The sequence below is a fragment of the Cucurbita moschata genome, unplaced genomic scaffold (genome assembly GCF_002738365.1).
Source record: "Cucurbita moschata cultivar Rifu unplaced genomic scaffold, Cmos_1.0 Cmo_Scf00017, whole genome shotgun sequence".
In the NCBI taxonomy this organism is placed as follows: domain Eukaryota; kingdom Viridiplantae; phylum Streptophyta; class Magnoliopsida; order Cucurbitales; family Cucurbitaceae; genus Cucurbita; species Cucurbita moschata.
The window spans coordinates 4,516,544-4,542,644 of record NW_019268533.1 but is presented as its reverse complement, the minus strand read 5'-3'; the positions used below and the strand labels follow the sequence as shown (position 1 = coordinate 4,542,644).

Genomic DNA, 26,101 nt, shown 5'->3' with positions numbered 1-26,101 from the left:
CCCCCCCCACACACACATGCTACTCGGGTCAAAGCGTAAGCTAATGATGCTTTCAGCTACTGGACTCTCACAGTCTAGGGTGCAGCACTCCAACTCTCGGGCATGAGCAATTGTTGTAACAGAAGCGAAAGCAAGATCGATCGCACTCACACAGTCACAAACAACAATTAAACAAAGAGACACAAAGATTTACGTGGTTATGAGAAAAGAAATTGCCCTACATCCATGGGTAGCAACCAATCTCAATAATCAAAGTGTTTACAAAGTGTATATCTCACACTACAAAGTCTCTCAACAAAGTTGCTCCCAAATGTCACTCAACAAATACAAAAAATTACACTCAAACTCTATATCTCTCAACCATCCTAAACAACTCTTTATATAAGCATAGAAAAATAACTCTTTAGGTAGGCATAGAAGCATTAATGTCATACATGAATAAAAATGGAAGATGAACCAAAAGAATTATGAACCAAATGAATTATAGTTATGAACCAAAAAATGTCAATGCATGCATAGAAGATGCATGAACCTATTCTTCATGACAACTTACAACAATCTCCACCAAACTCTATATCTCTCAACCATCCTAAACAACTCTTTATATAGGCAGAGAAAAACAATTCTTTATATAGGCATAGAAGCATTAATGTCATATATGAATAAAAATGAAAGATGAACCAAAAGAATTATGAACCAAATAAATGATAGTTATGAACCAAATAATGTCAATGCATGCATAGGAGATGCATGAACCTATTCGTCATGACAACTTACAACAATCTCCACCTTGTCAGAAAATAACTGGTTTGGTTGCCACCAAGTCAACATGCTACTTCTTTCGTCCAAAACATTGATCAGATCCAAGCAATGCCAAAATCGGTTATCTTCTTGGGAATCTTCTAACAAAGTGGAGATTGTTGTAAGTTGTCAGAAAGAATAGTGTTTTTTTATTTTCATTCTAATTATTCTTCTAGTGGAATAACTTGTTACAAACGGCAAAGTCATTTGATACTAAATCACGGCGTGGATCGAGAATTTTGAGCTATAATCTTGAAGTATAAAAATTTGATGGAACCAATAATTTTGGTGTTTGGCCAGGCGAAATTAGTGATTGGTTAGCCATGCAAGATCTTGATGTTTCTCTTGAGGTGATGCTTGAAGACATGATAGACGCAAAATAGAGGAGAGTAAATCAACAACCTTGTGGAATTATTCGGTCCTATCTTGGCAAGGATCAGAATCCATTTATGAAGGTGATCATGGCGAAAGAATATGGGATAAGCTTGAGACCTTATATATGCAAAAGAGTGGAAAATAATCTCCATGTGAGAAGAAACTCTTTTATTTTGACTACAAGAAAGGTAGCTCAATGGTTGAGCAGTTGGATGATTTTAACAAAATTATCACTGATTTGCTCAATCTTGATGTTATAATTGATGATGAAGACAAGACGTTGATGCTATTGAATTCTTGCTAGAGTCCTATAAATTTTTATAATTACCTTAATGCAAGGAGTCTATGATATTAATTTTGAAGATGAACCAAAAAGAGTTATGAACCAAATAAATGAGAGTTATGTACTAAATAAATGTCAATACATGCATAGGAGATGCATGAATCTATCCTTCGTGACAACTTAAGACAATCTTCACCTTGTTAGAAGATCCCCAAGCAGATAAATGGTTTGTCTGTCACTAAGTCAACATGCTACTTCTTCTTCTTCTGTCCAACATTGATCAGATCTAAGCAATGCCAAAATCTTTCACGAGCAATCATCTCTATGAACATATCCACAGGATTATTAGAAGTTTCAATTTTCAATAAATGATTGTCCCCTTCATTAACAATCTCTTGAACAAAATAAAATCGGACATCAATATGCTTGGTACGAGCATGATCAACTTGGATTTTCGACAAACAGATAGCACTCTGGCTATCACAAAACACAACACATCTACATATGTTTTAGAAATACTCAAGTCATTAACCAAACCATGCATCCAAATAGCTCCTATAACCGTCACTGTAGCTTTTTAGAGAAGCTATTTGGACGCATGGTTTGGTTGATGACTTGGGTATTTCTCAAAAACACGTAGATATGTTGTGTCTTGTGATAGCCAAAGTGCTATTTGTTTGTCGAAGAACCAAGTCCATCGAGCTCGTACCAAGCATATTGATGTTTGATTTCATTTCGTTCGAGAAATTGTTAATGAAGAGGACACTCATTTATTGAAAATTAGAATTGCTGATAATCCTGCAGATATGTTCACAAAGGTGATTGCTGAAAAGTTTTGGCATTGCTTGGATCTGATCAATGTTGGAGGGAAGAAGTAGCATGTTAACTTGGTGGCAGCCAAACCGGTTATCTGTTTGGAGATCTTTTGACAAGATGAACATTGTTGAAAGTTGTCATGAATGATAGGTTCATGCATCTCTCATGCATGTATTGCGATTTATTTGGTTCATCTCTCATCTATTTGATTCATAAACCTTTTGGTTCATCCTTAAAATCAATATCATGGGCTACATGTGGTAAGGTGGTTACTAAACATAAGAATCTGGCAAAAAATTCAATAGCAGCAACGTCTTGTCTTTGTCATCAATTATAACGTTGCTTCGTCATCAATTATAACATCGAGATTGAAAAAATCAGTGATAATTTTCTTAAAGTCATCCAAATGCTCAGTCATTGAAGTACCTTTCTTGTAGTCGAAACGGAAGAATTTCTTCTTCAAATGGAGTTTATTTTCTACTCTTTTTTCTGCATATATTGGGTCTCGAACTTATCCCATAATTCTTTCGTCAGGGTCACCTCCATAAATGGATACTTCTGATCCTTGGCAAGAAATAATCGAATAATTCCACAATCGTGTTGATTTACTTTCCTCCCGTATGTGTCAGTCATGTCTCTAGGCATCACCTCTTTGAGAGAAAGATTAAGGTCTTGCATGGCCAACAAATCACTAACTCCTTGTCAAACCCTAAAATAATTGGTTAAATCAAATTTTTCTACTACGAGGTTAGAGCTCAAAATTTTCGATCCCCACCGTGATTTCGTACCAGATGACTCTGCCATTTATAACAAGTTTTTCCACCAAAGGAATAATCCAAATGAAAATTGAAAAACACTATTCTTCAAACATTGTTTATGTCATTTTGTAAACTATTTTTTATGTGTCTTTGCAAACATTGTTCGTTCCTTGAGTGTACGTGGCGATTCGTAATTTTAAACCTTGAAAAGCAGGTAGTTACATGAAAATTCTTAAAACAAAATGTGATGAAGTTACAAAAATATTGTCCATGTTTCTACAAAATATTTACATCAAGTTGTTCTCTCTACCTTTTCAAGATCAATGTTTTAATAATTTAAATGCAACACAAGTTCCAAAATGAGAATGAAATACCATAAACTGATAGGTATTTGAAAGACTAAATTCTGATTGAAGAACAAGAGTAAAGACTTTTAACAAAGAAGCCTAGAGCTTGGCTGAACGGGGTAGAGAAAGCCAGACTCAATTCATCCCAATGGTGTAGTTCATTAGAAAGTCAATTTGCAACTATACCCCATTAGTTACCAATCGAAATCGAGGCACCTCTTATTAATCTCCTTGAGAAGTTCAGGATTAAAGTTAGGGTGATATAGATTTTAGGAAAGGTATTAAACCAATATTTCAAACCAGAATGAAGACAGATACCCATAATAAACCAGAAGAATCAAAGCAACGAAGGTGCACAAGAGTATCACCTTAAAAATAAGAGAAGTTCCTTTACGAGAACCCTGAGAAACTCTTCCTTCATAAAGCCTGCAGAAGAACTGCCATAGATAGTATCAGTAATGGAGATGGATAAAGAAAATTTGTATTCAATCCCTAGAACACAGATACGCATCAAAAGAGCACCTGATCTTTACACTTCCTTCTCCAACATCTTGAACTCTCAATTGCCCTAAATCTCCAGAAGAATATTCAACGCCTTCCCCTGATTGAAACCCTGAGTAGCTGTCGGGGTTGGGAAATATCACGTAATGTGAAATTCAAATAAATTCCAAACTTAACCACCAAATTTAAATGCAACATATTGAATTGAAAAGAGGGGAGGAACGAGAAGCTCTGATAACATATTAAGAATGAGAAATATAAGTGGGATCGAAAGTCCAAGAAATATAGGTGGGATCGAAAGTCCGAGAAACAGAAGTGGGATTGAAATTCCCACCTATATTTCTTGGACTTTCAATCCCACTTACCCTTCTCATTCTTAACATGTTATCAGTGCTTCTCATTTTTAACATGTTATCAGAGCTTCTCATTCTTAACATGTTATCCGAGCTTCTCATTCTTAACATGGTATCAGAGCTTCTCATTCTTAACATGGTATCAGAGCTTCTCATTCTTAACATGTTATCAGAGCTTCTCATTCTTAACATGTTATTAGAGCTTCTCATTCTTAACATGGCATTAGAGCATCATTCTTAATTCTTAACATGTTATCAGAGCTTTTCATTCTTAACATGGTATCAAAACATCATTCTTAACAAACATTTTCTCATGCATAGGGCTCAACAACCATGAAAAACTCAAACTCAAACTCAAAATCCTTTCTCCATACACATCGAAGAACAGGAACTAAGATTAACAGCAAGGAAAGAAAATTAAGCATTTCTTTACAACAATAGTGAATTTAGTCGCTAAAATTTCATTCATAGCGACAAACGGCAGCACGGAGGTCACAAAACACAATGAAAGTTCCTAATCGAAAAAACAGGAGTGACATAGATTGGAAAAGAAAGATACCTGGTGACATTCATGAAGCCATAGCTTCCAATGAGGCGTCCGACCTCGAAGGAGTCCGAGTTAGTGATGAGACTGGCGCTCACTGTTAAGGATCGTCTTGCGGGATTTGGAGAACGGAAGGGTGAGATCGAATTAGGATCGGTTGGGGATTTGAAGAAGGGAAGTTTGGTGGAGGAAGAGAGGAAGTAATGGAATTGTTTGAGGAGCATTTCTTTGGGGTTCTTCTTGCTCGCCTACCGTCGACGAAGATGGCGCAAACCATAACCGCCCAACTGGATAAGCCATATTTATTTATTTATTTATTTTCCCTCTTTCTTCCGTTTAGGTTACATGGGCTAATAGTTGATCCACCGGTTGAATATCGATTTAATTTTTTATTATTTATTCAAATTTTTATTTTTAATAAGTGTAAAAAAAAATTATTTTATAAAAACTTAAGCCTACATTTTAAAATTTTACTTTTCAAATAGTTTTTTAAAAAATTAGATTCAGAATAAATAATAAAAAAATAGTTATGAAGTTAAATAAAATTTAAATAATTATATATATATAATGGTAAGGTAAACAAAAATATATTTTTAAAATTAATTAATAATAAATTCGAGTGGATTAGTTCAGTCCATGAATCATTTAACTAACTTCAATGTATAAAACATTCTGTTTATTTGAATTCAATCTTATATAGATTGAGTTGATCAAATTTTTTTGGAATATCTATATGATTTGATGATCGAGAACTACAAATTGAACCTAAGGTATCGGGTTGTTCAAATTTTTGGGTTTAATGAACACCCCTATAGTCAACGTACAGTTCAAAAGTCTAGTTCTATAATGATTTCGTCCAAGAAATGATGCAAATATAAATATAGAACCAGAATCAAATAAAATGATCAAGCATATTGACCAAAAATAAATAGTGTGCCTCACCTTGAAATTAGAGTTTTTTTTACCTCTTGTTGGGTAGTGGCAAACACGGGACCCTGTTCCTATTTAGATATTTTAGTAAACTAACCTATATCTACCATTTTCTTTCGGTGATATCTTGTAGTGATATGTCCTTCCTTGCCACAACTATAACAAATTTCTTCTCTTTAGTCAAACATTTACTCTATTGATGGTTCGAGTATCTATTACAACAAGGTACATCTTGTTCAAAAGCCCAATAGAAATTCTGTGGTTGGTTTGATCACGACCTGACCTGCCTTAACCATGATGCTCAACATTTTTACTGTCTTTAAACTAATAAATAACTATCCATAAATTTTGTCTTAGTTTTAAGAATATGAGTTTTAATGGGTTGAAATTTATGATTTAGGCATACATTTGGGTGGTTTTAAACTAAAGTGGTAGAAAGGTTAATATAGCATTAAAGGTGTGATCTCCTAAAGAGTGTGAGGGTGTATTGGCCAGTGTCATGGACACGAGATGTGCAAAAGTTGATATAAACCTAGTACCGTAGTTAGAGAGTTTGTGGGTGTGTTCCCTGATGATCTCCTAGGAATACCTCCGATACGAGAGGTTGATTTTAATATCAAGCTCAAACGAACAACTCCTATTTTAAAGGTCCCGTACAGAATGACTTCAACAAAATTTAAAGAACTGAAAAATGTAGCTTAAAAAACTATTAAATAAAGGGTTCACACGCCCAAACGTACGACCTTGAGAAATACCTATGTTGTTCGTGAAGAAGAATGATGGCTTGATGCACATGCACATAGATTATAGAGAGTTGAACAAAATGACCGTTAATAACAAGTATCCACTCTCGATAATTGATGACCTTGCGATTGGGATATCACCAATTAGGGTAATAAAGAGAGATATATATCTCAAGAAGACATTTCGAAAGAGGTACAAACATTAATATATATGGATCGACGATTGCACCATCAATATTTATGGAGCTAATAAATATAGTGTTCAAGTAATACTCGGATAATGTTTATAATTGTGTCCATAGATGGTATTTTGATATACTCTAGAGATAAAGGAAGATCATAAAGTGCATCTGAGGAAAGTATTGACAACTCTAGGAGAAAAAACTATCTACCAAATTTTCGAAGTGTGAATTTTGGTGTGATTAGGTGGTTATCTTCGAGCATGTAGTAATATGAGGAGGTATTGTCGTAGACCCTATGAAGATTAAATTTGTAATGAAGTAGCTTTGTCCGACTACTATTACTAATATGAGAAGGTATTGTCGTAGACCCTAAGAAGTCGCCCAATACCTCAACATTGATTACCGAGCAAGTCGCAAGTTGTCGTTTGTATACACATGGAATATGGTGGGATAATTGTGGTGATGAGAGAAATTATAACGCATTTAATTAGATCATAAATTAATTAGTGGACCGTTGATTTTTTATTTTTGGAGTTTGCTAATTTTATCTGTTACAATACCATTGATTTCATTTCAGAGTTTCATTTAGAGTTAACTTGTGTGTTCATAACAAGCCCAAGATCTTTGAGTAATCGAAACTCGAAAAGACCGTTGATTTACAAATTTCAATCGTCGTCGTCGTCGCAAGTTGATCATTTGGTGGTAAAAAGAGGTTTGTGGAAATAAGTAAACTTTATTGCGATGAGTGTCGTTGAAGTGGCGAGCAAGAAGAAACCTAGAGACCAACGTATAATCCATTACCCGAACAACTCAATACCAACTTGAGCCTAACCCAACATTGATAACAGCTTAGAGTTCAAGTCTCTTGCACAATCTACTATAAGCCTAGTCCAACAAACTCTGTGACTTGGCTCGATCATGCATGAAGTTCGGCTACAACATGAATATGACTTGACTCGTGTAGTTGACTCGGCTCCAGTCAGCAGGTCGATCAACGGTCAACGATTAACTCTTTTTTTTTTTATTATTTTATAAATTCTCCTCCATTTGAATATGATTTTGAGGTTTAGGGTTCAAAGGGACTAATTTAAGATATTTGATCACCGATCTCCTAGTATTTTTTACAAAATTAACGAGAATTTAAGTAGAATTAGATCGACAAAGACATTGTAATACAATAAATCCTAAAAAAAACAAAAAAAAAAACATTTTTTCAATTATTACAAAACTTTCCCAATTTTTAATTTCTTACAGACAAAGAATCTCAAAGGAAAAAGTGACCAAAAAGAAGAGGTAAAGGCTTTTTAAAAGAATGTCAGATTTTTCAGGAAAATAATATTATAATATTTGGAAATGGCATATTACCGAAATGCCCCTAATGATACAAAGAATTACGAAATTGCCCCTACTAACCAAATTTGATCCTCCATAGTACCTTTATGTAAATTATCCCGGGTATCTCAAAATCTAGCCGTTAGATCTCTTTCGAAATTGAATATGATCTAGAACATTTATAGCCCATCCCATCTAACCGTTAGGAATTTGAAACGAAGGTCTACAAGGCCCTAATGGGAGCCTGTTTTTTTCGTAGAAAATCCATAAGGATCAAATGTAAAATTACGACAATTCGAGACGTTTCAAAGGCGATGGATCCTCCTTCTATAAATTATGAAGGATAGGAAATCGTTTGGATCAAAAAGCAAGCAATATCGAGCCTTCAACCGAGAGTTATAAACTTTTCATTCCTAGGTATTGAGTTCTCGAGTTCAGTTCAAATTCATGAGCTAAAGTCCACCCTTTCTCTCCAAACTTGATCCCACACCTTTTAAATAAGATTACCCACAAGTTCGATGGAGAAAGGAAGCACTAAAAATTCTCAAACCTGTTTTCCCAATTTTGCTCGCCATTGAAGAAGCTCGAAGAAAACTTGAGAAACTCAATCTCAGGCTACAAGCAAATTCACTATGTGAGATCCATCCCAGTCGATTTCTGCACCCACAAGGGATATTTCCATAGAAGACAACGAAGGACATTAACCCTAAGAACGTGCCTAATTGGAGAAATTCAATATTGAGTAAGTTTTGGGGGTAAAACTCAAATTCTTGTTTATGGCCCATGTTATTCAAAATTAAGGTTTCTATTAGGGGACTAAATTAAGCTTATCTAATGAAGGGGTCGAGGGCTAATTCGCTTAGAATTGAGTCGCCCATAAAGATCAAACGTTGTGTTCTGGGTTGAAATCTAGGAAATCGGCTACGTCCATGTAGAGACGCTCTTCCAAGTTCATTCCTCTAGTTTGGGAGAAGTATAACAAAAAATTCTTGTGAAGAAAACATGGCCTAAGAGTGCCTCAAAAGTCCTACCCAATAAAAAATTCCTCTCGGTTGACACCGACGAAAAATTAAGTCCATAACCAACTTTGGAAACCGATAACTTAAGCTATAGCCCATGAAGAGGTAATATATCAGTCCTTAGCTCTTCTTTGGCACTACATTTTTATGTTTCATGAAGGAATCAAGGGGAGAAATGTCCTAAAATGAGTGGAGAAAAGCCATTTTTAGGTTGCGGCAACAAGGCGCATGCGTCTTCTTCCCAGGAGTAAGATGATGATGACGTGGTCGGTTCAACTGAACTTGCCACGTCAACTCAAAAAGCTGTCTCTCCCTGATTTTTCATCAAATTGAGCTCTTTTTGGTCGGTTCTTACAAAATTCTCAAGGATTTCGGAAACTAGACTCCTTAAGAAGGCTGCCAAAATTTTTTTTTAAAAAAATCTAGTACCAAAAGCTCGAGAAGCAAGACTCCAGACACCAGACAAGAGGTAAGTAGTCAATTTAGTTTTTTCTTAAAAAATACTTGTAGGAATCCCTTGGAATTCAATACAAGCCTCAAGTTAAGTATAAACGAATGAATTGTGAAAGAAAAACAGTAGGAACCGTGAGTTAAGGATTCAAACCGAACATTTTGCTCAAGAATCAAGTGACTTTAAAATGATCCCATAAATGAAATTCGCTACCTATGAAACTTTAAAATTGGGCATAATATGGTATGTTAAAGTTATGTACGAAATTTGGTAGTCATTGGACAAGATTAAGTTGGTAAACCAAGAGACGATGTAAAATGACCATAATGCCCTCCGACCATGATACAAACGGTTCACGACCTTAATAACACCTAAATGATTTGAAACTTTATACACAACCTTGAACATGACTATCAAAGTATTAATAAGGTTTAATGTCCACGGACTACGTTAGGGTGCCCTCTTTAAGACGTCCATACCATATAGTTACCACCTAAATTATATCTAAGGAAATTTTTAAGGCTACCTTTGCGTATCACATACATCTCCTAGGTTTATGAATGAACCACGTACCAAGAATATCCCTAGGATCATCGACGATCTTACCCTATGTCCTATGATAATTAAGTTGCCAAGAACCATGCCTGAAAGTGACCATTCTCCTATCACGCGGTGTGTTACAAGACCCTAATTCCTCTTTTAGGTGGGATGCTCTCCACCATGTGCCATAAGAAGGATGTCAGGATGGGCATCCTATTTTTTCCTCGATGCTCTGCATTAGAAGTTACCAACAGGATGTCATGATCATATTGCACCATTCATGTAACCACGGGGAGAGATTTAAAGGCCACTTTAGGGAAAGTTTTCAGGATGGCTATGTGATACGAATCAAGATAAGTTTTACATGCTAAGTCTTTGAAAACTCAATATGAGTTACAGTACCCTAGCTTAAGAATGCAATCAAGAGCCTGTAAGTAGGCTACTTATCGAGTTTTCAGGTAACTGGGAGCTGGTCGAGGGTGAGAGCGGACTTTGGAGCCAAAGCCATAGATCACTAAAAAAAAAAAAAAAAAGGAAAGAAACTAGGGTAAAATGAAAAAGTGTGAGCTTTCTGAACTTGATTTGAAAGTGGGTTATTCAATGATTCGCCCCACTCCACTATAAGGTTTGGTTAGTTCTTTTCTTTTATTCTATACTTTTCTTCAAGAATTAGACAGAAGTTGATGTTGTGTGTTGACACGTGACCCATTAGTTCTTCACGTGCTATATATTTGACATGTGTGAATAGTTTATAAATCGATAAGACTATGATATAATATGTATATGTTATGTTATGATATGTGAATGATAGGACTAAATAATTTTGATAAATAAGGGTTATCCATCTTAAACCAGGAATATTTTGTAGCCAATTAAATACAATTTGGATTATTTTTGAAAAGGTCTTTATTATTATTTTTTTCAAAAGTGTTTTGAAACAAATGTTACTACTAAACACAACTAATAACTTTAAAATTTTATTTAAAATACTATGATTAGCCGACCACATTTAGCCGTGAGAGTGGTCGTTGATGGTAGGTGGTGACAGTTTATTGTAGGTGGTGAGGTGATGATAGTAGGATCCAATTGTTGCAAGCCAACCGTCATGGTAGGAGATGGTTATCGGGGTACTGAGGGTGATTTTCGACCTCTGACATTGGTGGTAGCTAATGATAGATTGCAACAAATAATGAGTGATGATCCAAGTATAAAAGTTGGGGTGAGTTGTGATTTTAGGATTCGATTCGATTCGGGTTGGGTACAAGTTCAGTGTGGAAAAAATCGGACCATCCCGGCCCAACACGATTACATGAAACAAAAAAAAGAAGAGAACGAGCCGAGGAAAATGCATTTTTTTTTTTTAAAAAAGTTAAACCCTTAAAAAATAATAATCCAACACATCCTAAGTTGAAAACTTAGTTGAATATAGTTGGATGTGACATGGCAATCACCTAGAGAGTGGGGTATAAATACCCCGAATTTTGTGGTTATATCATTGAAATAGAAAGCAAAACACGGAAAAAGAAAATGAAGAAACCGAAGGACAAGGGGATGGCTGTCTCTGTGCTAACGTCAAACCTCGAGATCGACACCGGTACCGGCACCAGCACCAGCACCAGCACCAGCACCGCCGATGAAACAATCACCGCTGCCGGTAACTCTTCTCAATCTAATGACAATCTCAAAGATTGGTCATCTTTGCCGGTTGCCAGATTGCCCTCGCGTAACACCTCCTCCAAGTACGATTTTGTCAAGGTAAATTTTGTTTTTCCTTTCAATTCTTTGCTTCTCTGCTGAGTGAACTGATGGAGATGTAAGAATTGGCTCAATTTCAGTTTGATTTCACGTTCCTTCTTGATTTCTTGTTCGGATTCACCTAGGAATTCTACTTCATTGTTCTTGTATATATATTTTTTTAAATTTCTATTTGATTTTTTATTGCATGTGGTCGCTTGTGTTGTTTTATGACAGGTGAAGGTGTGGTTGGGAGATAACGCGGATCACTATTATGTCTTGTCGCGGTTTTTGCTCAGCAGGATGTTGACAGTAACCAAGGTACAAGAGCATCCGAATTATATTTTTTGAAACACTTTCTTACTGTCTTTTGCCCAGTTTTTGCTTAATATGTCTCAGTAGAAATCATTCATCGTTGTTAGGAGTATAATTTATTGTCTTTTTTATTTCTAGTCTCTGCTTGGGGAGCAAAAGTAATGTTGGTTTGAATTCTCATTTATATCTTAATTCCTACTCTTCTAATTTCAGATTCCAAATCATGTTGCTATTAAAATTGCATTGGAACTCAAGAAGCTGCTCGTAGATAATAGCCTTTTAGATGTGTGAGACATATTTCCTGTCTTCTCTTCCTTCGCATATTAACATCGGACTTTTTTTTATTTTTATTTTTTTAATTTTAATTTCGTTTTTATATTATTGTAGCTCACAATCTGATTTGGAAGCTAATATCTTCAAGGTATATGATCTCAGCTGAATGTTTTGCTTTTATATGCTGAATTTTGCATTCACTTATTACAATACAGCTTTAACAAGGTTGCAGAGAAATATAAAGCTGATGAATTACTATTTCTTTTTCATTATGTTGTAATGTGTACCTATAGCTCATGGAACGGCGTGGTTATGGGGAAGAGTACATAAATCGGTATAAAATGATGACGAGGTTTGTACATTTCCTTGAGTGTGGACTTCATTAGGCTTAATAAGTGTATGCAGAATGTGTACTTCATTTTCTTGTCTCTCTATCTTCCCCATTACTTTTCCCCATAGTTCTCACTTTCAACTGCTGTTGCATGATAATGCAATATCACATTTCATCGATTTTGAGAACATAAGATCACAAGCACTCTATCAAGAGTATTTTTTATTTCTTCTTCTAATGTTGGTCTGATTTATTCTGTTAGTAAGAATATTGGTTATGAATGTTTTTTCTTCTTTTGATGAATACGTGTTATGGAAAAGCTTGAATACTAAGGGATAAAGTAACTAAAAAGGGTTGGAAATCCATAATTTTTGATGTGATCATGAAAGCACCCAACTCACATCGATCATGAAGGGATGAAAATCAAGCCACAACATTTCCATGTCGGGAATTGAAGATTTCTTTTCCATTTTAGAGAGCCCCTGATTGGAGGCTATAAATAGCCCTCCAGTGCATCATTGTGAGGACAACTTGATTTTAATGAATTGGGTCTTGTTAAGACATTTTTCAGTTGCTTTGTGTATTGAACTCCTTTTACAAATCTTGTGCATAGTTTAGAATTTGCATGTCATAGAAAGGTTGATTGGTTCGAACTTGTGGAGTGTTTTGGAGTTTTTTTTCTTTTTCTTTTTTTGCCTTTTGGAGTAGGGAATTGGGTTCTTGCTTCTACGAACTCGAACCAAAGGTAATGTTCTTTTAACTTTTCCTTTAAGTTGAATGGAATATTTATGCTATGGGTCTGCAATCACAGGCTTCTTAGGTCAATACATTAGGGTTCTCGTATCATCTTTCCAACAAATATGGTGCAATCGACCATGGCATTTCATACTTCTTCTATATGTTGCTAAGTCCTATGTAATCTTTGCTAGATTTCACCATCAAAGGGTCCCTTTGGTGATTCTTGTATGTGGAACTGCCTGTGTTGGGAAGTCAACCATTGCCACCCAACTTGCTCAAAGACTTAATCTGCCAAATGTCTTACAGGTCCTGCATATGTGTGTGTGTGTATATACATACTATATCTATATGTATCTATCTATGTATATATATATATTCAAATCTTCCCCTGTTTTATCTCTTGAGACCTAGTTATGTGCTAACTCTTTGTATAACTGCCTACTACTAACAAGCTTTTACATCTGCAGACAGAAATGGTGTATGAATTACTACGCACATCAACAGAGTATGTCATTTATTTATTTTTCTCCTTTCTATAAAACAAATTATTATTACCTTAAGGGTTCAAGTAGTCTAGAATAGATGCAATAATCTGTTGTCCTTCTGTAAAGTAAGTATATTTGCCAAGCATGAGATAGCTGGCCGTAGTTTTGTGCTTGTAGTTAAGGGTGATTCTCAAATGTTCCTTAAATTGAAATCAGACTCCTGTTTGTTTTACACTAATTTAACCTTTTTGTTTTACAGTAATTTTACTTTAACCAGTTCCGGTCACCTAATATTTTGATAGTTTTGTTTTTTTTATTTTTAAAGAAACCAAACTTTTCATTCAAATAGTTAAAAGTTTTAGAATGAAAGTACTAATGAAAGCATTAAAGTTGCCATTAAGACCATTACAATCCCCAATCTTCTGAACTCTCCTGAGCTGAGCTACCCTAGCCCTTTAATTTACAGCATCACAAAGATTCTACACCTTGATACAAAAAGGATTATTGTTGCAAAAGACACCACATCTGAACAAGTTTCTGAATATCAGTAAATTTTCAATCATAAAATTTATCTAGACTGAAATTTATGTATTATCGTCAAATGAAGATGAGCAATATGAAGAACATTATTGCCATTAAAAAGGTCCCTCAAATTCACTATTAGAAAGGCCATTTTCATGCAATCTCCTCAACACATCACTAGTAATCACGAAGAAATTGTTCCATGTGGTTTATCATTGAGGGAAAAAAATGAAAATCTGGTGCTATGAACTCAACCTTTTATCCATCTTCTCTACTTTCCCTAAAACCATTCTTCTTTGAGATTTCCAAGAAGAAATCCCAATCCACTCTTATCACGTCCCTTCTCAAGTTCTAATTTAAGCAACCAACCGATCTTCTTACTGCTTTTATTGTTTTCCATAGCTTCATTAGCCACCAAAACTGGGTTGATGATCTTTCTTTCTTCAATAAAAGCATTTTGGTTCAAGAAATAATATAAGGGATAATTTCCTCGAGTCTTTCAGTTAATACTTTAGCCAATATCTTATAATTACTAGTTTCCAAAGAAGTTGACCTACAATATTCCACACCTCTAGCCTTTTCTTTCTTCTGAATTAAATAAATGAGGTTCTCCTTGATAGATGCATTTAAGCCATCATTTTCATAGAATTCGTGAAAGATCTTCAACTGCTGACTTTATAAGCTTTCATAATTTCTTGAAAAATCAACAGTGAAACCATTAGGACTCATGATTTAGATTTACCCGAACTCTTTGTTGCAACGACGACCTTTTCTTCTGCAATAGTTTCAGGCTATGTATGATTGACCTAACTAATGTGAATCCATCTTATTCCTTCTTTACAAACCTCTTCGAATTATCTTTAGTATATAACAGAGTATAGGACTACAAGTTTTCCTTCTCTATTTCTTTGTCTTATAACAGAGTATAGGACTACAAGTTTTCCTTCTCTATTTCTTTGTCTTGTACTAAGCTGTTACAAAATAAAATTCCCTAACCTAAAGCAATTTTAGGATAATTATTTAGTAGTTATTGATTTGAAAGTTTAGGAGAACGATTAGGAAGATTTATTAGTAGTTGCTTAATTTTAGGAGAAAGTTTAGGAACTTGAGGAGGAAGTTTAGGAGGTCAGTTGTGCAATCTCCACTCACTCTGAATACTCATGAGATGTATGTTATGTTATTTCTACTGCTACTACAAAAAAAAAAGAAAAAAAGAAAAAAAAAAGCTTAAGTTATTTGTTTGACATATTTTGGTCGTGGGCAATTTCCAACATTTGGTATCATGTATACCCACATCCAACGACTGTAATCGTCAACAAGTAAGAGAAAATACTTATTACCAGCAATCGATGATGGGGTGATCGGGCCACACAAATCTGCATGTACTAGTTGCAGTGGTCACTCAGCACGAAAATTGGTTTGAGCTGGGAACAACAGCCTTGCTTGTTTGGAGACTAGGCAACTTTCACATAGCTGGTTCGGGTGTGATTTTGGGTAGCCTCGTAGCCATCTTTTTCTCTCCCATCATTTTGAGAGTCTGAAAGTTCACGTGCCCAAGTCTTGCATACCATAGCTAAGCTGGGTCTACAAGTTCCGTCAATAGAGAAGGTATCAAGCGTCAACTCACTGCACCATACACTCCACAACAAAAACAGTGTGGTCGAACGAAGAAATCACACCATAATAAACACTGCAAGAAGCCTACTCAAGAGCATGCAAGTCCCGACGATTTTCTTGGGCGAGACAATACGACATGCGGTTTATCTTCTAAATTGTTTATCGATAAAGGCGCTGGACACTTGCAGCCCCTACAAAGCATGGTTCGGTAAGACACCTCACTTCGAGTACCTAAGAGTCTTCGGTTGTACAACACATGTTAGGACTGCAAAACCATATATCAGAAAGCTTGATGACAGAAGCCAAAAGATGGTGTACTTCGGCATAGACGATGGAACCAAGGCACACAGGTTGTATGATCCGCAACATGAGAAAATTCATTTAAGTAGAGATGTTGTATTCGAAGAAGAGAAGAAGTGGGATTGGTGTAGCGTTGGTGATAACAAGCAGACTGTTACAGAGTTCACTACTTTGGAAGAAGAGGGAGATGCAACAGACTTAGAAAGTGCCCCTATAGCAACACCACCAAGTCCACACATGTCATCATCGGTGACACCGACAGGCGTGATGGACTCTCTAGAACAAGAGAGCTCAAACAAGATCACAGGAGGATCCACAACAGAGGATGGACCAAAGAAGTTTCGTTCACTTGCTGAAATTTATGCGGATACACTTGAAGTAGAACTGGATCCTGATGAGTTAGTGTTGCTCGCGGCCGAGGAGTTGACAACCTGCTGTGAGGTTTGACTGAGACGATGTGGCAGGAGGCCATACAAAAGGAGCTTGAGGCCATTGAGAAGAACAAGACATGGGCACTAACTAAATTACCGTCCGAACACAAGTCCATTGGTTTGAAGTGGGTGTTTAAGCTGGAGATGAATTGTGAAGGAAATGTCATCAAGTATAAATTTAGACTTGTGGCGAAGGGATACGTGGAACGACAAGAAGTTGATTTTGAGGAGGTTTTCATGCCTGTGGCTAGACTGGACACTGTATGGTTGATTCTTACCCTTGCAGCTCAACACGGGTGGGAGGTCCATCACTTAGATGTCAAATCAACATTTCTAAATGGTGATCTCCAAGAAGAAATGTATGTTGTCCAACTTGAAGGGTTCATCATCAAAGCCGAAGAGTACAAAGTGTACAAGTTATCAAAGGCCCTCTACGGTTTACGGCAAGCACCAAGGGTGTGGAACATACGTCTGGACAAGAGTTTAAAGAGTCTAAATTTCATGAAGTGCTCACAAGAACAAGCAGTGTATATAAGAAAACGACGGGTTGAAAACACTCATCGTTGGCGTGTACGTTGATGACCTGATCGCCACTGGCACAAGTGTGGAAGGCGTCAAAGAGTTCAAGTAGCAGATGATGAAAGAATTTGAGATGACTGATCTCGGGTTACTCACATACTACCTCGGTATTGAAGTGGACCGAAGGAAAGATTGCATCACGCTAAAGCAATCAACCTATGCTAAGAAGTCGTTGCAGCAATTTAAGATGGCGGAATGCAACCCGACCAAGTATCCCATGGAAGCAAAGTTACAACTCGGGAAAGATGCTGAAGGAAGCTTGGTGAATCCCACTGAGTATAGGCGTGTTATCGGAAGTCTAAGGTACTTGACTCATACTCGTCTGGACCTTTCATACGCTGTTGGAATAATGAGTAGGTACATGGAAAAGCCCACCATGATGCATCATCAAGCGGTTAAGCACATTCTCAGTTATGTGAAGGGAACCACAAGCTATGGGTTGAAGTATCAAAGAGGGCGAGGTCCTGAAGAACTAGTCGGTTTTATCGATAGTGATTTAGCTAGAGACATTGACGATAGAAAAAGCACCGCAGGAATGGTGTTTTATCTCAACGCGAATTTGATCTCTTGGCAATCTTAGAAGCAGCGAACTGTGACACTATCTTTCTGTGAGGCCGAGTTCATGCAGCAACTACGGCATTGTGCCAAGCATTGTGATTGAGAAATTTGTTGAGCGAAGTGACTAGAAGTGAACTAAAGCCGGTAACTCTCTACATCAATAACAAATCCATGATTGCACTTATGATGAATCCAGTATTTCACGGACGCAACAAACACATTGACACTCGCTTCCACTTCATCTGTGAGTGTGTTGAGAAAAGACAAATCATTGTGGAGTTCTTATGCACTAGAGAGCAACGTGCTGATATTCTAACCAAGGCCCTAGCAAGGGTTAAGTTTGTAGAGATGCAGGAATTGCTGGGAGTGAAAAATCTTACGGAGGAGAATGTGAGTTAATAAGCTTGACTTATCAAAAGAAGTTATTATTTTAGGATAATTATTTAGTAGATATTGATTTGAAAATGTAGGAGATCAATTAGGAAAATTTGTTAGTAGTTGTTTAATTTTAGGATAAAGTTTACGAACTTGAGGAGGAAGTTTAGGAGATCGGCTGTGCAATCTCCACTATAAATATTGTGAGAGGTTCCTCCTTTCAAAAGCTCTCTCTCTTCAAGTTGTTCTTCGGCTTCGGTTATTTATTTGGATCGTGAAAAATTTCCAACATTAACATTCCTACCTCTAAAATCAAGACCGAATGGCAAGGAATTTATTTTCAATGCTGTAGATTTTTCAATTCCTTTCTTGACTATCATTTAATCAAAAGCAGATTCTCAAAGTCATCCAGAAGCTAAAATCTTCCTAAACGCTGTAAAGTGGGAAAAAAGAGTTTACGGTGTGTGTGGGGTGAGGGGTTTAATACGAATCATAATTCATCTTTTATTTATTTAGCTTCATTTCTTTGTCCGTTTATCTCATTAGTATCCTGCCTGGGGTGGAGATGTAACAAGAAACAGAATCCTTTCTTTTAATTAATTACTTTGATATTAGTGGTCCGCATATGAATTCCATTTTTGCCACACTTCTATGTTTTGTGAATCCTATTGAAATGCTTATTCCTTTCCCTTAAATATTTCAGTGCTCCATTGACATCTACTCCTGTATGGGCACGGGATTTTAGCTCCCCAGAGGAGTTAATTACTGAATTCTGTAGAGAATGCAGAATTGTTCGTAAAGGTTGGTCATCCCTTCAGTTGTGGAGCTTGTTGCTATCCTGTTAGTTAGTGGCCTCTGTTACCCAATATTTTTTGTATAGGTTTGGCTGGTGACTTAAAGAAAGCTATGAAAGATGGAAAGCCTATAATAATCGAGGTAAATCTTGCCTTGGAGAAATGCAAACTTAGACTTTTAATACAAATGGTATAGAAAGTCCTATTTCTGAGAATGTATTAGCTAGCATTCTAACGGGGGAGGGTAGTTGCTTATTTATTTGTCTGTATTTCTCTCATCTCAAATCACAACTTCTCAAGCATCAACAAAATGAAACGTTTTGATTCCTTTAAGGAAAAAAAAAAAAAAGTTAATGCCTTTGCAACTTGTGAAGGTTGTTTCTTAACACAAACAAAAGAAAAAAAAGAGAGAAAAATGAGTGAGGTGTATGAATTTTTTTGAAGCAGCATGCATGCAGTAGTTTCATTTGTCATAGATATTTAACAGATGAAAGAATAAGTCGTATAGTTAATAAATAAACTAATGAACATATTGTTTCTTAATGAATTGAATTTCACTTAGATAACAAATAGTTCCTTCTTCTACTTCTTTTCTCTAATAACATTATCTTCGGGGAATAGTCTTTTTTATATGAATTTGGTTTGCTTTATAAAAAATTTAGGGAATACATTTGGATCCCAGTATATATTTGATGGATGATGAAAGCAAGACACCAGCTAATATGCCAGCAAAAGATATTGAAAACAACCCTTTGTCAGCAACATCAGATAATAACAGTGCAAAACAAATGGAGAGTAGTTGTCCAGTTGTTCATCAAAATACAAAAGGGACTGGCACCAGCATTAGGTGTTCTCCTTCAAAAGAATGCATGCACACCAAAGAAGAGAATGAAGGGTTGGATTCTCTGGAATCTGTGGACGTAGCAGGAAATAACTCTGGAATTACAGGTTAATTCGAACTCTGAATTTGTGCTGATGTATTCAATATTTTGTTTAGCCTCCACATGGAATTGATGAATGTTGACCTATTGTTCATATTTATGACCAATTTAGATTTGGTTGCCTGAGAAAACTATTTTGCATTTTATGATGTTATTCAGATGAAACTCCCAATAAAGAGGAGACAAATAGATCTGGTTCTGTCAGGAAAGATAAATCTGGTGCTGAGCCAATAATCATACCCATAGTCTTAAAAATGGCTGAATTTGATCACAAGGTTTGTTTAGTTTCTTTTTGATTTTTTTTTTATTTGTAAAAAATCTAAAGAAACATGGACTCAAAATAATAATGGCATGGACATGGCATATGCCACTAGACATGTTAATTTGTAAAAACATATAACTTTGTTCATGCTAGGAACACATCATTTTTCAAAAAATGTGTATATATATTTGGATGGGAACTATTGTATATATTTAATACTTTGAAAGAGAGAAAGGACGTAAGTTTAACATTTGAAAACTAAATAACTAAGAAGTACGAACATAAAAGGTTAAGCAATAGACAGCATTAAACATCTTTTATCCATCAAAGTTTAAGCGGGAAAAAAGTTTTCTTGTTTAAAAAGAAGAAAAGAAGAGGAACAAAAGCTTGTGGTGAGCAACATTCTGCAAAAGCATGAAGTGGTGAGCAACAACGAATTGGATCAAGCACAATTTACACAAATTTTCTCATGTGTTCGGTCTTTATTTTAGCCTTGTTTATAGCCTCTCGCAAGTTTTCATTGTAACTTATACACTTCTTATCTTGTTCAGGCATTACTAGAGGAATGGATCTCCCCCCGCACATTCAATGACAAATGTCCTGTACAGGTATATATACTCCCTAAATATTCAATGGTCATATTAGGAACATACAATTATATGGGACTTTTTCTGATTAAGAACTTTTTGCTTTTGAAGTTTGTGCTCAACTTGGATTTAATGTCATGGTATTTGGTTTAAAACTTCTATCGCATAGGAGACTGTAGATTTATCCTTATAAAAGAGAATCCCGTATTTGGATATGAATTTAGATAGAAGCATCTTTGAATGTACAATTTATGGCATGGTCAGCTATCTGAAATCAAGAGAAAATGGTAGGTGTTCATGGTTGGTTCTTTGTTCTGTTTCTTACTCTACTATGTGCCAAGTCACAATGCTTTTTGAATAAGCTCTATTTGTTTGTATCACTTTTAGGTAATTCAACTTTCCAACTGTTCTTCTATACCTCTAAGGTTCTTTAAACAGTTCTCCATCCGTCATGAGTTGCAATTAGATTTCCCATCTTAGATGATAGGTCAAGCACGTATTTCCTTTGTGGAAAAAGATTCATGTCTTTCTTTTTATTATCTCAGTGTTCGATGAGTCTTTTAACGTCTCCAAATTGTTTGAGAGATAAAGTGTGTGCTTTTGTGAAAAAGATCAATTTTATACTTATTACCTCAATGTCCGATGAGTCTTTTAACATCTCCAATTTTTTTGAGAGATGAAATACCTAATAGAATATCAACCTAGTGATGACCATGTGGTCAACATAAGTAGATTGACAAAATAATACCTCTCTGGCTTTTGATAGGGAATTAAGAGATCAGACTTGCTCTTCTTGATTCCAAGTCTCAGTGCTTGATTAAATATTCCAACATTGCTCTTGAACCTTATTTTATTGCAATCCTTGCAAAGATTTGTGAAGACAAAATTTCTCATTCTTCCCCTTAATGTCAAACTTAGGTGGCTACAGCATATTAATTTTTTGAAAATATCTATGAATAAAGATATTTTAATGTAGAGTTGATGAAAAAGCCCTTACTAGTAGCATCCATGAAAGAATTTCTTAGATTTTTTTTTTCTTTTTAAAAAGGTAGTCTCACTGAGAAAACACTAAAAGCATGAGAAAACAATAAAAGCGTACACGTGCATACAAAAACAGTGAAATCAACAAAATGGGAGCCAAACTACACGAAGGGGCTCCAGTCTTTTGTGAGATCGTCGTGGATCAACTTTTTCGGGTGTTATTTCCTTTTAGGTGGGCTGGCTAAGAAGAGACAGTTTCATGGTCGAGGAGTTTTTTTCCCACTCCCCTTTCATGAAAGGGCCGCTTGTTGTGGTTAGTGTGTTTGTGTGCTTTTGTTAGGGAGCATTGGAGGAACAAGAAGAATATAACTTTTAGAAGAGTTGAGAGATCGGTGGGTGAGATGTGGTCCGTTGTTAGATTTCATGTCTCACATTGAATTTTTATTTGTTAAGACTTTTGTAATTATCTGTTGGGTCTTATTTTGCTTAACTTGAGTCTCTTCTCAGAGTAGTTGGGCTCTTCTTGGTTTTTCTTCTTTAAATTTCAATTGTGTAACCTGTATATCTTTTCATTTTTCTTAAGGAATGCTCAGTCTTTTATAAAATAAGAAGGAATTTGCCTCTATTAATCCTATTGACTCAACATGGCCTAAAAATGTTAAAATTTGATTCAGAATGAAAATGACTCATTTTTCCTAGAACAGTAAAAAAGAAAAAAAAGAACTGTACCATTAGCAAACTAATGATGATAAATGGCCACCTTATCCTTCCCTACTATGAGTTTGAGATGAAGTTTGTTATTCGTTTTTAATAGAAACCGAGCTTTTATTGGGAATAAATGAGAAAGAATACAAAAGGGGCATACAAAAATAACACCCAAACATAAGCCTAAAACAACGTCTAAAGGCTTAACAAGATATAAAGGACTCCAATTTGGCAAGAGCTGACACCTTTTTCCAACATCTCTCAAACCCTCTAAAAATTCTCTCATTCCTCCCAGGACCAAATGTTCCATCTTATCTTGAAAGGAAGGTGGAGTAAGACTTCTTTCATCATGAGATAATAATCACTGTTATCTGGGCTGTTTCCTTGTTTCCTTTGTGCTCGTCCTTCACTTCTATATCACTTACTTTATTATTATTGTGATTTCTGATATGTTCTTTGTTTCAGGATAAGAATAAGCTTATAGCTAATTTAAAGACCATTCAGGGCTATCTTTGCTCATTCAAATCACAGGTTTGTTCTCAGCTAAACAATTGTTGTTTTTCTGTATACAGATTGAAGCAATTCTTATTAGGAATTAGTGGTCTGATGGTGTGTGGCTTATTGAACAGTAATCAAGTTTAGCCAATGTCATTTGTTAATATGCTCATTAAATTATTGGCCACAGGGCTTGATAGTGGTTAATATATCAGCAACTACATTTCCACAAACACTGGATTGGCTGCATGGATATATTCTGCAGGTAACCTATTTAGTCTTTTTTTAATTTATAGACAAAAATATAAACTCATGCCTATTAAAACAAATAGGTAAGACATGCTACAAAGAGACAATGGCTTTTAGTAATCAGGATTAAGTTACTATTAAGATGATATTTATAGTTAGTTATTTGCTTTGTTTGGCAGTATTTATTTCATTATCAAAATATTTTGATGTAGTTTATCTCTAGGTAATCTATAAAGTTAAACTGGAGATAATCCCTCGAGTATTTTAGTTTAGTTCTAATGATTAAATTTTATTTATTTAAATCATTTTGCCTATGAGACAAATAGGAACTGTTGTTTTGACTGGCGTAGATTACAGCTTCCTTCTCTGAACTAAATCTGGCATATGATATTTCTAAGAAGAATACAAAGCCTAGTTTCTTTGGTAATCGTTTTCGTAATCATTTCTTCTTCTAGCACGCCCTTGTGGGCTTTCTTTGTATTCTTCTGATATGCCCTACTGGTTGGCACCCTTTTGTGGGCATTTCTTTTATGCCCTTGTATTCTTTCCTTTGATTTGTTCGAAGGTTCGGTTATTAATTAAAAAAAAAAATCATGTGTGTTCCTCTAGTAGTTTTATTCAGATAAAAAATAGACGAAAAGGAAACATGTATAGGGGTGGGAAACATTAGTATAACCAGCATCGCTCCATTCAAATTCACATAAATTGAATTGAAGCAACTTCCTTCGATGAGCGTTGTGACGCTTTGGTTACAGGCGAACGCTTCGTCAGGTGAAATTTATCTTTGTAGGAATGGGTAAGATAGAACTGTTAGATGGAACTAGAGGACCATTAGAAGCAGAGGTTAGTCAAAGTTATAAATTTTATGATACAGAAAGAAATATAGGCAGCGAGTCTCACTGAACGCTAGGTAATGATGATCAAACTTGTGAATTAAGAAGGAAAGCACAACCCTTGAAACAAGGGGGGGTATAGTTCGGATAAGAAATAATGTCATTGATGAATGAAATTTACCAAAGAAGTGGATAAGAAGAGCCCCAATCCAAAACATCTCCAATTGGACAAAAAGAGAAGATAAGCTATAAGAGTTAAAAAGAGAATCCATTTTACACCAAGTTAAAGCAAGGAAATCAAAGAAGACTGGATAAGTTTTTACCTCTGATTTGAAAATCCTATGATTTCGTTCCATCCAAGTTGAGTATAAATAAGCCCGAATAAGATTCATCCAGGGTATCTCTTTGCTTCCTTGGAAAGGGTGACCCAAAAAGAGGAGTTCCCTCACTACTCAAGATACGTAGTAGATGGCACCATTCCAAATAGCCTTCGTAAATTGAGTGCGTTTTCTTCCATCCTGATCTTCTAAAAAAGCCATACCCTACCAAATGATTACTCCAGAAAAAGTGTTACCCTTTAGAGTACGACTCTTCTTTCAGAACACACAATACTTAAAAATAATCAAAAGTACTATTCTTTTTTTTTTTTTATAAGAAACAAATTTCATTGATGTATGAAATTTACAAAAGAAGGACAATCCCGAACCAAAGGAGTTACAACATTGAGTGTATACCTATGTCATTATACTCAAAAGTGTAAGTTGATGGAGAGTTTCTCAGGCAACAATGACAAGAGTGCACACATACCTTGAGCAACATCCGTGGCTGAATCTTAATAACACTACCAGTAACTCTCAGTTATACACATGTATTCATGCAAGTAATGTGTCTTCTTTGGTACAACATTTATTGCAATGATTAGTTCTTTCCTATTCTATTGGTATTGTTTACTGTATTTGGCGCAATGACTGTTTTCATCAACATTGTCTGTATAGTTCCATCTTAAGATTTGTTTGCATTTTTTTTGGGCAGTGTATTGAACAAGGCATTTCACCTGTATCAAATGAAAACGCAACACAGTCTGTTGAACACTAATTAAGAACAGAAGTTTTGTTCATAACAGGTATGTTATATTCCTCTCTCTCGTAACTGCTAATATTTGAGTTTTCTATTGAATACGGAACAAAAGTCTTCAATCCAATCTCGATTAGATAAAACAATTTGACAAGCTGATACTTGTTAAGACATGCTAAAGATCAAGACTTACACATACATGGTTGGGCCGGCCCACCGTGGCAAATTTAGAGGATGATCATGGGTTTATAAGTAAGGAATACATCTCTATTTGTATGAGGCCTTTTGGGGAAACCCAAAAGTAAAGCCATGAGAACTTATGCTCAAAGTGGACAATATCATATTATTGTGGAGATCCGTGTAACACTCTTCTCTTGTTCACATGAGAAGATTTTGTTTCACTAGAAAAACCGGTAGTTATGTTCTATATTTCCATGCATCCAAGTGACAAAAACACTGCATTGCTCGAGAATGACTGGATCGTTTGATTGTAGATTTGAAGTTTTCTTAGTAGTAGTAAGATGTGAGCGCATTGTAGCGGTAAACGTAACACGAAGCTGGCTTTTCTAACACTTTGTTCAGGTGGAAAATTCGCACACGGCATGAATGGCATGTCAGGGAGGTTCGAGCTTCTGTTCAAGTTTGGCCACAACATTTACTCCTTTGGAAGTTGAAATGTGCAACAGAGACGTGTTCGACTTAAAATCGAACTTATTAGGTGAGATACGAAGTTTATAATTTCTAGAGAAGAGCTATCCTGGTTTGATCACCCAACATTTGTGTATTGTTCAAAATGTTTTAATGTGAGTGGCCATGTGAATTTGTTATAGACTGTTATCAACTCTGACCGCAAAATGTGCGGCGTGGATTGCTTTGGTTTGGAGACTTGGACTACTAATCATATCACGAGTTCTGAATTTTATCACATAAACCTCTGTTAATTTGTA

At 35.7% G+C, this 26,101-nt stretch overlaps 2 protein-coding genes and 1 long non-coding RNA gene across 4 annotated transcripts in view; 2 read left to right on the top strand and 1 right to left on the bottom strand.

The window, feature by feature from the left end:
* LOC111454854 overlaps window positions 1–5,115 on the bottom strand; it is a 10,940-nt gene extending 5,825 nt beyond the window's left edge. Inside the window, exons 1-3 of the mRNA XM_023096325.1 lie at window positions 4,794–5,115; window positions 3,903–4,001; window positions 3,749–3,806 (exon numbers count right to left, since the gene is read on the bottom strand). Coding sequence (XP_022952093.1) covers window positions 3,749–3,806; window positions 3,903–4,001; window positions 4,794–5,002 — 366 coding nt within the window. The 5' untranslated portion in view covers window positions 5,003–5,115. The remainder of the gene's footprint in view (window positions 1–3,748; window positions 3,807–3,902; window positions 4,002–4,793) is intronic.
* LOC111454857 lies at window positions 3,516–26,081 on the top strand. Its single transcript, XR_002712511.1, has 3 exons — window positions 3,516–3,531; window positions 6,985–6,987; window positions 25,777–26,081. It is a non-coding gene; the product is annotated as an uncharacterized LOC111454857 (long non-coding RNA).
* On the top strand, window positions 11,466–25,983 carry LOC111454853. Of its 2 annotated transcripts, none has more exons than XM_023096323.1 (16): window positions 11,466–11,730; window positions 11,947–12,030; window positions 12,238–12,311; window positions 12,412–12,445; window positions 12,591–12,649; window positions 13,558–13,672; window positions 13,834–13,871; window positions 18,937–19,034; window positions 19,114–19,169; window positions 19,690–19,975; window positions 20,128–20,243; window positions 20,782–20,838; window positions 22,969–23,034; window positions 23,189–23,263; window positions 25,113–25,203; window positions 25,737–25,983. In XM_023096323.1, the coding sequence occupies exons 1-15, from the start codon at window positions 11,503–11,505 to the stop codon at window positions 25,173–25,175; spliced, it is 1,449 nt and encodes a 482-aa protein (XP_022952091.1). In that variant the 5' UTR covers window positions 11,466–11,502; the 3' UTR covers window positions 25,176–25,203; window positions 25,737–25,983. The 2 variants fall into 2 exon arrangements, with proteins under 2 accessions (XP_022952091.1, XP_022952092.1); XM_023096324.1 differs by having other exon boundaries at window positions 25,666–25,983.
* Window positions 26,082–26,101: the final 20 nt, after the last annotated feature.

Excerpts from the sequence above, each read along its gene's own strand:
- LOC111454853 (XM_023096323.1), top strand. The coding sequence starts at position 11,503 with ATGAAGAAACCGAAGGACAAGGGGATGGCTGTCTCTGTGCTAACGTCA. Across the intron at positions 12,312-12,411 it reads GATAATAGCCTTTTAGATGT|CTCACAATCTGATTTGGAAG; the intron begins GTGAGACATATT and ends ATATTATTGTAG. Across the intron at positions 19,170-19,689 it reads GAAAGCCTATAATAATCGAG|GGAATACATTTGGATCCCAG; the intron begins GTAAATCTTGCC and ends TAAAAAATTTAG.